Source organism: Drosophila ficusphila, unplaced genomic scaffold (assembly GCF_018152265.1).
Source record: "Drosophila ficusphila isolate 14025-0441.05 unplaced genomic scaffold, ASM1815226v1 contig_791, whole genome shotgun sequence".
Lineage (NCBI taxonomy): Eukaryota > Metazoa > Arthropoda > Insecta > Diptera > Drosophilidae > Drosophila > Drosophila ficusphila.
The window spans coordinates 21782754-21796459 of NW_025064737.1; the positions used below are offsets into that span (position 1 = coordinate 21782754).

The 13706-nt window shown below is 42.2% G+C and overlaps 2 protein-coding genes across 3 annotated transcripts in view; one reads left to right on the forward strand and one right to left on the reverse strand.

Annotated features, from left to right (window-relative positions):
- Window positions 1–13706, forward strand: part of LOC108086537 (RYamide receptor) — a 57920-nt gene that overhangs the window by 20418 nt on the left and 23796 nt on the right. For both annotated transcript variants that reach the window (XM_017183474.2, XM_017183475.2), the window contains exons 2-4: window positions 4328–5117; window positions 6379–6495; window positions 8009–8207. In XM_017183474.2, coding sequence (XP_017038963.1) covers window positions 4444–5117; window positions 6379–6495; window positions 8009–8207 — 990 coding nt within the window. In that variant the 5' untranslated portion in view covers window positions 4328–4443. The remainder of the gene's footprint in view (window positions 1–4327; window positions 5118–6378; window positions 6496–8008; window positions 8208–13706) is intronic.
- LOC108086540 (phospholipase A1-like) lies at window positions 922–2037 on the reverse strand. The gene is made up of 2 exons (XM_017183477.1): window positions 1998–2037; window positions 922–1934 (listed from the first exon to the last, which is right to left on the reverse strand). The coding sequence occupies exons 1-2, from the start codon at window positions 2035–2037 to the stop codon at window positions 949–951; spliced, it is 1026 nt and encodes a 341-aa protein (XP_017038966.1). The 3' UTR covers window positions 922–948.

A 13706-nucleotide genomic window follows, 5' to 3' on the forward strand; every position in this document is an offset into this window, starting at 1 on the left:
AATTCAATTTCTCGCAAGAGCCGCAAGAAACAATAAACATGTCAGACAATAAATAAGGACAGGAGGCAAATAAAATTGTTCATCTTTTTTCGGGGCGGGTTGAAGGTCGGCAAATCCCCTTATCAGTCTCTTGTGCCTCAAGAGCTGCCCCCAAAAATATCCTATCGGATGATTAACTGTGCGAATCTCAAGTGGAGTCAGGGAACTTCAACCCGACAGCTGCACATACTCGTAGAAAAATTCTTGGCATACTCGAGAGCTAATTGGGCCACAAGGACGCACAGACCTCCTGCGGAGTGGAGAGGATTTCTATTCAAATACTGGTGGGGTGTGCCCTCAACTACAATGGAATACATATGGAAGTGGCTGCTGAGTTTGCCAAGGCAAAATGGTGCTTGCTGGTTGCTCATTAATAATAATTACAAACATGCCTCATAAAGTGGCAAAATGTTTCTGACGACAGTGTCAAGATATTGCCAGTTGCGGTTGGAGATGTACAGGGAGAAATTCTTAAGCCCACCAAGATAAGTTATTTTTCGTTTTATACTAAATGGTATGAGCTTAAACTAATTTAGTAATTGAGTAAGAAAGGAAAAATGGTGCTCCAATTTCTTTTAAATGTACTAGTGCAGGTGAATATCTTACGAAATTTTGCTTCGGATTTATTTCAGTGCTCAAAAAGTTTTAGCAGTGCCGAAAGCAAAGTTTCCCTTCACTCTGACTTTTGTTTAAATGTTTTCGTTGGTCTTGGTAAAGTAAATATTTAGCAAAAACACTTTTTTCTTTTCTTTAAAAAAGGCTAAAGCGTTAGGAGCAGTCAGCACAATGGTTTGCTTTAGAATTTCTTGAAAAATAAATATTTAGCATGGGAAGGTAAAAAGCTTAAAAGTGAAAATAAATACTGAGAAAAAAATATTTCATTGAGCATTATTGTTTATTATTTTTCGATCAGTTAATCATGCCGAAAGGAGCCTTGCTGTTGACGGGCACATAGAAGTCACCATCGACCATGTAGGCATTGGTGTCAGCTCCCATGCGAACACTGCTGTAGGTGCTTCCGCACTCCTTGGAGACGGCAGCCTCGTAATCTCCGCACTTGATGGTTCCAAAGTTGTCCTCGGAGACGGCCTCGGCGTAGTAGGTGGTGGAGCGTCCGTGGGAGCAGGCGCCAGTCACATCCAGGGGGCATCCGGGCTGAGTCTTGCCGCCGTTGGGGTAGAAGGCTCCCTTGCCGATGGGCTTCAAGAATCCCAGGGTTCCTCCGTTGGTCTGGATGGACTCCACGTACCAGGCATCGTCGGCATTCAGGCGCTTGTTGGGCTTGTTGTAGCTAAAGAGGGGAAGGGCGGGGTCCAGACCCACAATGGTGTGCACCTGGCCGTTGGTGTTCTTGCCGGCGTATCCAGCAACATGGGCTCCCAGACTGTGGCCAATCACATACAGGGAATCCAGGGACATGCCGTAGTTGGAGTGCAAGAAGTTGATCATGTTGGCCACCTTCTTACCGGTGGAGGCCACAGCCATGACGGAGGTGGCGTAGTCCACGGAACGGGCACGGGCCCAGTCCACGATGATCACGTTGTAGTCTCCCTTGGAGAGCCACGCCTTGCGGATGTCGGTGTTCATGCTGTTCAGGTAGCTCTGGGTCCAGCCGTGGATCACGATGCGGGTCGGGTGGGCAGCGTTGAAGTTGGAGGCACTGATGGACTTGGTGGTGGCATAGATGTGCTTGCTCTTCGTGGGGTTCGAAGGGGTGTACAGGTAGAAGTTCACAGGAACGGTGGTCAGGCCACGAGCCTCCAGCTTCTCCTGGGCCTCCATCCACTCCTCAGCCACGTCCTTGTCCACCCACTCGAGGGAGCCGTCCTGCTGGGGAACGTACCAGCCGTTCTCGCCATTGATGCGCTCGGATTCCTCCAAGGCGTAAGCCGAAGCTGTTGTGGAGAAAACATTTTGTTAAAGATTTTACCATGACTGCCAAGTTGATCTGAACTTACCGGCTAGAGCAAAGAGTGCGAAAATTAAGAAAGTCTTCATATTGTAGTGGGACCCACAACTGATGGTTGTTCAGTTGGAGAAGAGGCTCTTTTATAGGTGCCATGGTGGTCGTCTTATCTGTCTGCGATTAGATCGACCGGCATTTCTTGGACTCGCCTGGTGGTATAAGTACATTTTAATGAATCTGATTGCTACACAATTGCCACAAAACGTTTTTTTTTTTTGGAATGCGGAATCTGATGGCATTTTATCTATTGATTGGCAAGTATTTATTTTTATTTTTTGTTAATAACAACAGGATTACGCATACCTATGTGAATATTAGGCTAAAAAATGTGTACTTAACAATATCATTAAAATTAAAGCCTAGGGATTGGTAATTTTTCATAGTCAAAAATGAGTCTTCCAAAATATACCTTTCAAGCTAAATAAGAGAAGCTTATTGGCTATTTCTTTCATCATTGTTTAAGCCTTAAGGCAGAGTAGAATTCTATTTTCAGACCAAAAGGCTGCCCGCTGAGAGGGGTTTTAAGTTTCATCTTTGGTCTCTGTGGCCTTTGAAGAATTTTAAATTTTCTGTTATCCTAGGCTTTCGTTTAAATGTTGCCCGCTTTTTTACTTTGTTTATTTTTGTGTGAGAATTAACTTTATGAAATCCATTTTTGATGGGTGGCTACCTTTTTTGGTCTAAGCGGCGCCTTTGTTGTTGGCTCTCGCTCAGCCTAAAAGCCCGCTATACAAAATAATGCGCCAACTAAGCCCGAAAAATCTGATTTGCTGCCTTTTTCCTGGGAAATCTAAATCGTTATTACATTTTCAGTGGCGCATATATACATTTTCAGTGGCGCACATATATATATACAGTGCACGGAGTCCATTCTTGTACGTGATTTTTCGTCAATATTTTGCATTTTATTTTATTACCAACATTAATTTTCCGTTTCGGGACCTTCACTCCCATCCAGTTGCCTGCGGCCTGTGTTGCGTGCTTTAATTTGGATTTGTTGCCTTGGTTCAGCCATTTTTATTTCGTTTTATTAGGTGGTTTCCTCGGAATATTGAACGAAGGTGGCTTACCAGCATGTAATTATTTTTCCTGTTTGGCATTCGGTGCACATTTCACCATGTAATGTTAATACAAAATAAATGAGCTGATCGTTAATCAAGGACTGCCTACCAATGCACACAACTTGATTGCCAGTCGAATTCCTAATTATTTTTGGCTATTTTTGAGTCGCGAAATTAATTCCACTTTAAAAATACTTTAACTTAATATAAAGATTTTTAACCATCCAGGTACCATAACAGTCGATAACATAAAAGCCTGGTTGAACTTGTACTTTAGACAGGCTATTCTAGAAAAATTTATATAATCACAATCTTTGGAATTTATGCATTACTAGCAACCTCATCTTGCACTCCACGTTATCAAATGACACTTCAAGTAATGCGTAATTTCGTGGCCTTCTTATCGAAAAACTCCGAATATAAATGTGTTTCTATGACAGTAATGAAAAAATTCCTCAACTTTTACCGAATTTGTAAACGGAAGTGGCCCAAAATGTCAATAAACAATGTCGAGTATTTTAAATCCGTCCAAATGTAATGGGATTTCCTGGCAGGGACTCCTGGGTCGAGCAATTTGCCAGAATAATTGATAAAAAAAAACACTGAAGGCTGGAGAAATGACAGAAAACAACTCCTCACACGTTCAGACACTTGCAAAGCTCCCAGCCTCATTATTGTGCTGAGATAAGCAATTTACCCACTTGATAACCTTATACTGTCCTTGTCGGTGGGTGGTCGATTGGACGGGAAAGTGGGCGGCTGCCAAGGGATGTCGACTGTTGTCAGAGTTCATTCAGCAAGATATTAAAACGATGTGAAGCTGACTCAAATGGCATGGAATTAAATGAGTCCATGCGGCAGACGACATGTCAACGTATCGCAACGTTCACGTTTAAATTACTTTCATCTCCCACATACGTTAACTCGAGTTGATACGCATTAACTTGTTCGATCTGCGCATTTAATTACTTTCGCATTCAACTCAATTTCAACTGGTGGATGTCGTAAATTTTAAATTGTGGGTTGCGTTTAATTACCAGCATTGCAAATGTAAAACCGTTTTAGTTTTAGTTTTCCCTTAGAAAACTTTATTCCATTTATAAAGCTGATATGGCTTAGTAAACTCTTATACTTACTCCCGCCAAAAACTATGCAACGCTTATTTCTGAAACGGCTAAAGCGAATTATCACGTAGCCGCAATGTAGTGCTGCAAATATTTTATTTCTTTAGCTTATTATATCCTCCAACTTTTACTTGCAGATGGCAGCCAGGAGACGAGTTTGAAGTGCCAGGATTTTGGTTTAGAATGCCCGGAAAAGTTCTCAACGACTTGAAGTTGGCTTAAGAGTTTGTGGCTTCCTCACCGACACGCTCGAATGGATTTCGACAATAGTCTGCTGCTCAGGAGGAGCCGTCGGATGCCCGAGGGCATCGACAGGATGTACTACATAGCTCCTCAGCAGCCGCTGCTGAGGAACGAGGAGGAGGACTACCAGGAGGGATCCTTCAACCTGCCGGACTCCGCCTCGCTTCTATACAATGCCACAATACAGCAATCCCAGGATGAAGGGTCAACCTACGGATATGAGTCCACAACCACACTGAATGGAATGCAGCACGAGAGCTTCAACATCACCATGATGATGAACTTCAGCTGCGATGGCGACGACATCGAGTCGGAGGATATGTGGTCCAGTGTCTACTTTAAAACCACCATCTACATGTTGTACATTCCCATCTTCTTCTTCGCACTGATCGGCAACGGAACGGTCTGCTATATCGTCCAGTCAACGCCGCGCATGCGTACAGTTACCAATTACTTTATAGCCAGCTTGGCTCTCGGCGACATCCTGATGTCCTTCTTCTGCGTGCCCTCGTCCTTTATCTCGCTTTTTATCCTCAATTACTGGCCCTTTGGCGTGTTTCTCTGCCACTTTGTGAACTACTCCCAGGCGGTATCCGTTCTGGTTACAGCCTACACTTTGGTGGCCATCAGCATAGACCGCTATATAGCCATCATGTGGCCATTGCGGCCACGGATCACAAAACGGTAATTAAAAATTTTAAAGCATTTGTATATCATTTCAATGCAATAAACACCTTTAAAGTTATAAGACTTTGAAATGATCTAAATTTATATTACATTTCGAAAGACGCTCTTTTGCAGGGCATACTAAATTTTTCTTGTTTTTTTGCAATCTCTTGTCACCATTTTAGTAGGCTTTTTACAAAGCACCCGCTAAGTTCAAACATTCACTGGCGTGCCTGGACACAGTTAAGTGGCCTCTGGGGTATTTACACTGGCGTCCACTTTGGCCACTTGACCTAAGCGACTTTCCCTAGGGACTGGGTTTTGGCAGGCCTTTAGTTAGACGGCGTCTGAGCACGTCACCTCATGTTAATTGGTTTAAATAGTAATCTGAGATCCTGACACAGCGTTTACTAAAAATCCAAAGCGGCCGGCTGGCAAACCAACATTGTTTGAAGGCGTCGAAAACGTCAATTCATTGGTAACATGATATAGCTGTCCCCTTTTAAAAGTCAGACCATCTACGGAGCTACTCCGTGGGCATTCATCTCATCTGCCGCTGAGTTCAAAAGCGCGAGTATTTACACTCGAATAGCATATACCCTGCAAGCATTTAGCTAAAAAAAAAAAAACTATCGCCAATCGTCTAAAAGTAATTTTTAGTCATTTCTAGGAGATAATCTCAATAATGAAAGTCAAAAAGAAAACAGAAATTGAAGGAAAAAAAAACAGGAACTTTCTTTTATTCTATTTAATTTATTTAGTCTATAAGTTTCTTTTATTTTGTTTTATTCCATTATAGTTGTTTTAAATCTAAAATACTTACCCACATTTTATTTCTGTGTTGAGCAAATGGAAGTCACACACTGACGTCAGGGGTTGCGTGCGTGTGTGTGCGTGCGTGCGAGTGTGTTGGTATTGGTGGCCAGCGAAAGTCATCCTTCATGGCTTCTGCAAATATTTGCGGGGACAAAGCGCAAATATGGCCGATAATTATTCAACTTGACTGTAATTTACCCACACGCAGCTCCCGCAGAGCGGTCTTTAAGACAAAACAAGCCAGCTTAATGCGCGCTTATCATGCTTCGTCAAACTCCAGCATCACGCATACGCCACGTTGAACGGAAATATGTAAATTGTTCAACAATTTATGGGAGCATTCGTCAAGTGTCAAAAGAAAAGCGGATGACAGATGACTAAAAATAACTGACAATTTAAATATTTAGCAGGGATTTGAATGTTCTTACGACCCACTCAAATATGCCTTCTTTTTTTTCCGCAGTTATGCTAAACTCATCATCAGCGGCGTTTGGTTTGTCGCCCTTGCCACGGCCTTCCCAATACCACTGGTTTCCGGCCTCGACATTCCCATGTCGCCGTGGCACGAGAAATGCGAGAGGTAAGTACCGAGCCCCCGAACAATAAACCGTAAGTGTCGGAGTGCTTTTGTTATATTTCTATACACTCGGTAAAATGCTTACAATATTTTACTTTGGCTTTAATAAAATTTTCCATTTAAATAAGAAATGTTGTAAAGTAAATCAACAACCGATTTTCATATTCCATTTGAAGAGCATTTTTTTTCAAGATCTATTTTTATAGTATTAAAAACAAAAGTTTATTTTTTTGAGTGTACTTGCTTACTGCTCGCATATGTAGGACAGGCTTTAAGAGTGATTGTATGTTTCACATTAAACGACTTCATGGAATTGTCTCCTTGCTAAGACTGATGGGCTTGTCTTTAGGCCTTACTGCCATTATTTCACGGAATTTCAACTTGAGAAAAAAATCACTGACTGCGGGAACGGTAAAGGATTCCGAAGTCCAGGGCACGTTTTTAAAGTTAAGTCTGATTCATACATTTTCTGCCATCACCCACAAATCAGGGAGCTAAGCTTCCAGCAGTATTTTTTTTTTACGCTTGCAGAAGGTATTACAATTTGCGTCAGAAGTGAAATGCAATGAAAGAGACAGTTTAAGCCCCAATTAAAATGTCCATCTATGGATTCTGTTGCCCTAGAAAAAAATGGTTTTGCTGAAAATTTATCAAATTTCACCAGTTCTTAGTCCATAACTATTACAATTTAAGTCCGATTTTGAAATGAATTAAAAGTTTACATATTAATTCTGTAACTAACTTCTTTAACTAACAAGTGGCATACCTCTAAATGTTTGTATTTTAATTCTATAACAAACTGACTTCTTAGAAATTTGTTTATTTTTTGACCGATTTTTTTCAATTTTTATGATGCAGCCTTTTTTGAATTTCCAAAAAATGGCTTTGTTTAGCCGTTATGCATTTCGCTCGACATTTGTAATGACTGAAAGGATATAAACGCTTCAGCCTGCCAAACCTAGCTTCTTTTCTTGTTTTACTCTGAAAGCAAAAAAGACGAGTGGACGAGAATAATGTAAATGCAAATTGCAAATTCATCTGCAGAAACGAAGGTCACGTTACAATGTATTTAATTGGAATAGCAACACAGTGGCAAGAATAGGATGAGCAAGTTAAAAGTCAAGCTGCACAACGTTATGGCTTTAAAGGAAGTGGATCGTTAAACTATATTACTATTTCTATTGTCAAAAGAGCAACAGAAGCATATCATTTCGTTAGAAGTAAATCTTTAAATTCATTAAACTTCAGTTGAATGCAACTGAAACTCTGTCAGAACGGGGAAAATCAAATAAGTTTTTGGGGAGCGTCGCATCCTGAAATTGTTCGCAGGAACTTGAAGAGCTTAGCATGAAAATGAAAATGCGCACTCAGTCGTGAAGGGAAAAGCTTGAGCCGGCATCTGCGGGTATCCTTTTGTGACAGATGATTTTGGGAGCCCGCCGGATCTGTCCACTCGAAACTAATTCTCTTCCCCGCCTCTCCCCTCTTTTCATGCGGTGTCCTTTGCATCCATCAGATACATTTGCCGGGAGATGTGGCCCTCGCGGACGCAGGAGTATTACTACACACTGTCCCTCTTCGCGCTGCAGTTCGTCGTGCCGCTCGCGGTGCTCATCTTCACCTACACCCGGATCGCCATCCGTGTCTGGGGCAAACGACCGCCCGGCGAGGCGGAGAACTCCCGTGACCAGCGGATGGCCCGCTCCAAACGCAAGGTGAGTCCATCCCAATCCGGTCATCCCCCTTTCCGGGCCACCGCAAAAACTAATTTGCTTTTAAATGGAGCGCGCCAGTGGAAAAATCCCTTTAGAGGAAGGCCTTTGCAAAAAGGGTTTTGTTCAAATGAATAAAGTGGCCAAAACATATGGTGGTCCCTTATCTAAGATTTTGTGGGTTTAAAACAGCAAAGTGATTCAATAAAGAATGTATAATCCAATTCTAAAGCAGTTAAATATGTAAAAACGTTTTCCATTTCTTTAATATGAGTGGAATCCGACTAAAAACACTTACAGATTAAAACAAGTTGAATTGCTCAAACATAGAAATGATTTATAATTAAATACAATACATTTTGCATTGCATATTGTCTAAAGTAATAAATGATTAAACAACGAGTTCACAGAGAAACGCTGTTGTTGGTTTTCTTGATTGTCGTTTACTTGATCAAAGCATATTTAAGGGTAATTCCCTTGATTATTTAATTATACGAACTAGGAAAAATTCCGCAATTAGGGTGTATTGAAAAGGCATTTTGGCAAGTACCCATAATATTGGTTTGCCAGCTCCTCTTGCATAAGCGAAGCCATCTCCCGCCTGCGTTTTGTTGACTCTAAAGTTTAACCCCAATCACAGCACCTTGCCACTACCTCGATCTGCAGTCAATGACAGGCCCCCACTTGTTGACTGCTCCAAGTGGGCTCACTTCGGTTACAACCGAAAACCAAAAACCAAAAACCTAAAGCCAAACCGAGACTCAAACTGAGCCATCAGCGGAACAAAGTCTGCTGAACAGACAACGACTATGACGACAGCTGTCGAAGCAAGCAATCTTCAAATTGATTTTGCATTTTTTCTCGTTTTTCTCCGCTCGAGCGTAGAAAAATCTGGGGTCAATGGGGAGCAAGGCAAGGCTGGCTTCCTGCTCCTCACAGTTTGTTTTATACCCTTGCGGAGGGTACTTGTGTCTTTTATGGCTCTTGGATAACTTCCAATTATCTTGGTGATTTTCTGTGCAGAAAATCTTAACATAAAATACTTTTGAAACATTTTAACGATCGCGGAAAAACAATGTCTACTGTATTTGCGTATTGGTTAAAATTGTTTTGAGAGTATTTCAAATTTTTGTTTTGGTAACAATTGTTTTCTTTTTTTGGGCTGTGGCAGCGTGCCAAATGGCATGTAATGCTCACATAATCACACGGCACAAGGCACAGCCACTATTTACTATAAACTTGCACGAGCCGAGTTTCGGCAAAAGTAAATGAGAAGAGATTTATGCGGTGCATGTGGTCCGTACTTGGTACAGGGGTCCCCGAACCCATCCACTTGCCAGCTGGAGGCCTTTGGCGCGATGCAATTGCCATTGCGTCTGCGTACAAGACGCCGTCTGAAGATGCCATCCAGCATTTTGCGGTCTTCCAGGAAATCAATAGCTTTGAGGGTGGGGGTGGACTGGGTACTGGGTACTGGATACTGGGTACCACGTAACCACGTTAGTTGTCAAACGAGCCCCCAACTCGACGGCCAATTGTGCAGCTGAACAGAAGAAGAAGATGGGAGCCAAAGCCAGTTGGCCAAGAGTGTGAATATGTGAGCTGTCTACAAACTTTCCTGGCCGAAAAAAACTATACTTCTTGATTAAAGGTTCCCCATTTCCTAGTTGAACAAATAATATATTAAATCCTATAAATTAAAGTGAGTTGATTAAGAAACATAATATAACATAATCATATTAACCCAACCCGATTTGTGCTTGCGACCCATATTTGCGGGTTGGCCAGTAATTATAATTGCCATATTTGCGGGGGAATGCCGACATCCAATGACTGTCCAATCCCGATGAGATCAGACAGACTTCATCCGACAGGGACTCCTTCGTCTGCCGAACTGAAAGAGCCCAAGCCAACCCAAAAAATGGAAACAAAAACAATTGCTGACAGTTTCGCCCACCGCTGTGCAATGTTACCCAATTCGAGCCCAAGGCGATGCAGCTTCATCTGCCATTCACTTTTTGATGCACTGGCTCTCCCCGCCGATGTCCAAGCTCCCAATGACCATCCTTCGATGCAGTTGCCCAAAAAGTGGCTACCAATAGTTATTTGGTTACTTAACCCGGCAACAATTTTGCTGACTTGGATTTCTCATTTTCTCATGGCTGCTCCCTTCGCTCGATTCCCCCCTCAATTCATCGTTGACAATTTCTTCCTTGTGTCTGGCGTCTTTGAAATATTTCAGCCAATTGGCAGTTGAAATGATTAGCAAATTACCCGATCTCCCCATGGGACCTCGACTCTGTCGCAGCTTCCTCCAAATCGTAATTGTCGCCCGTTGTCAAAAGTCGATTGAAAATCATTGACTTGTTGAGTAATCTTTAGCTTAATTGTTTGAGTGGGCAAAAGGATGAATTGGTTGTGTTACGTGGGAAGAGCAATTTATTAAAAGACTTAAATTAAACGTTTTACCTGATAAATTACTTAATAAAATACAATATCTCTTACTTCTCTATCTTTAAATTGCAAGAAAAAACGCCGCACGCTCGCAATTTTGCATTCCCTTCGCCGTTGCACTTTGTCAATATTTGTCAAGTGTTTCCTAAATTCGTTTGCACGAGTTGCAAATCACAGACCATCATCTAATTGCTGGGAAACACACCGCGGCCAAAACAATAAGTCGAAATCAGAGATCGGAGGGGGAATAATATTGTTGCTGACTTGGGGCGATGACACTTCACAGTTTTCAGCGAGCCCCGGGCGATTGCAACTTTGGATTGAGTACGAGTATCACTACTTTGTCAGCTATTTCTTCTTTTTTTCTTTTGTTGGTTGGTTTTTTTTTTTTTTTTTTTTGGTTTTGCCCATCTAACTATCGATCTGGTGGCAGCTGGCCAGCGCCTCTGAATTTGCATCTGCCATCTCCGTTTGAGGCTGTTTTGTCAATGCGGCGACGAGTAATGTGCAATGTGTAGGAAACGCGGCTCATTTGGCGCGATTGCTTCTTGTTTGCTGGCACAACGTTAATTGCATAATTGACTGCAAGAGGCGTAACTCTTGGCCCGAAAGTGCCCATGCATTGGCCGTCGTCATCATTACAATCGCCGCCGTCGTCCTCCCGAAAGCTGAGCCCCTGTTGGACACGTCATACAGGTAGAGCCAAGACTGATGAGCCATCGCCGGCCAAATGGGCAGGTCCGAACCAGGAGGCGGGCAGCAGTCCAATCCGCAACGGGTTCCCATTTCCACTTTTTCTCTTTTGCATTTTTGTGACTCGAAGAAGGGGTATTCGAGGTTTTTCTAGGGGTCTGCCATGATAGGTAAAATAAGCTTCCTAAATAAATTTTTATTAAGTTGTAACTTTAAAGGATAATTGGATTAATGGAGATTTCGAACTTGAGGATCTACTCATTGTTTGTCAGCATTTAGAATTTATATTTCCTAAAGCTGAGAGGGTATTTCAGGCTACGGTCTTCGGTTAAAACCCAGCTCTCTTGTTTTATTTCTCGATGTGAGGCTGCGGCAGACGTTGTAGCCGCGTCATCGTCTTCTCTTTCTGTTGAATTGTGTTAAAATGTTAATTTCGCGTTACGTAATCTGTGTCATATCCAGCAAGCGGCAGGCACGCAGTCGGCGAGCCAGCTGGGATCTTCATCATCGTTGCTACGAGCACATCCCCGAGACACAATGGGGAGTGCATGTGAAAAAAGTGAGAGGATTCCCAGGCCTGGCCAGCGAGCTCATCGGCTGGCTGGCTAGCAAACACAGAGATGCACACCCACGCCACCGAGTGTTGAGTGCACTTTGTGCGTTTTGTGGCAAATTAAAAGATAAAACCCACAGAGGCAGCAGCTGCAGCAGCAACGGCAACAGCAGCAGCAGCAGCAACTGCAGCAACAGGCTGCAATTAGTCTCCCCTTCTTGCGATTTGTTTATCTCGCCACTCGGATCTCCCCCATCTGCAATTCCGGTTTCCTTTGTGACCTCTCCATGGAACTCTTAGCCCTTCCATCCCATTGATTTGTTTACGCTCAATTTGTTTTGGTCCATCTGTGAGCTTGCAAATGGCAGTGTTCAAACTTATGAAAAAATAACAAATTACATTTCCAAGAACCTTAAGGGGGCCACTCTTTGAAACCCCTTCATCCTTCTTTATTTATCTAAACCATATTTTTTGGAATATTGCAGTGTCCTGCAATTAAATGATCAAATCTCAAAAGTTACGGGCAATTGCTGAAAGAATTCCGTTTTTAAAAGTACTTTTCTGTGGGTACACAAAGAGATATAATTGCATTCAAAATGCTTAAACAAGTTATCTTGGACATTTCATTTTAATGCATAAGTTCACTTTGAATTGTAACTTCCAGAATGCAGAATTTCAGTATCTCAAGTAATTTGGTCAAAGGACTGTGAGTCTTGGAAAATGCTAAAGTTATTCATGACTCTCACAAATTATGTGATAAACCTTGGCTAAATATTGACATTCCTAATTCTTCATTATTTATGCAAGAGCAAACTATTCCTCTTCAGTCTTGTGGACAGATCATTACTGGTATTGCATAATGACCGGGCTGTCCATTAATTATGGAACAAACACGTAGAAAGACATTAACATTAACATTCGACTTTATGGGCCGCTCTTCAGGACTGTTTGCCCTCGACTATAAAATTTATCAGCCTGCCATTTCAGCCGTTCGTTTTTGGGTAATTTTTGCTTAAATCAATAAAACTAAATGTGGTGTTTATTGTGGCGCAACGGCCAGGAGTTTTGCCGTGCTGCGGACCATAAATTAGCAAATTAATGTCCGTAAGTTAAACAGAGAGTCCAATAGACAAGGAGACTCGACAGTATATACAAGTATATAAATAAATTTCAGTTCGGTTCTCATTGTCAGAGGATTAATCGGTTCGAAGTCGGTCAGTATTGATCTTACTCGACAACGATACAATTGTGGTTTGAGTGCAGCACTTGTTGTGAATCCTCTGACATTTGTTGGCCAACGAGGAGGAGGAGCTTGTGGCCAAACAAGACGAGTGGGTAGCTGCAGTTCGACGACGCCTGTCTAACATTTGTGGTTGCATCTGCTGTTGCTTTTGTTGTCCGCCGTGGAATGGGAAAACATCTTGTTTTCCCCCTCGCCTGCCTGTCTGTTTGTGCTTGTTTGTCGACTGGGTTTGTTTGTTTGGTGTCCGAACAAGTTTATTCTACAAAAGTGAAAGGTTTGGACAGCAGGCAACGCTTATGAATGTCGACCACATGCAATCTGTGTCAGTGACGCACTAAAAACCGATCAGCCACGAAGGCGAGTGCCCCTAATGAAGATGAAGAAGCCGCACTTGAACTCAGCAGGGGCTTTGGTTAATTGGCCTGCACATGCAGTAAAATTCTAACAGATTTGCATTTTGAATAAACCTTGTAAAATTTATTTATGAGCAACAAAAAATAGCTCCAGTAAAAATAATCTGGCTGCAAAACATTTAAAGTTAAACAAGAAAGGAAGCTAG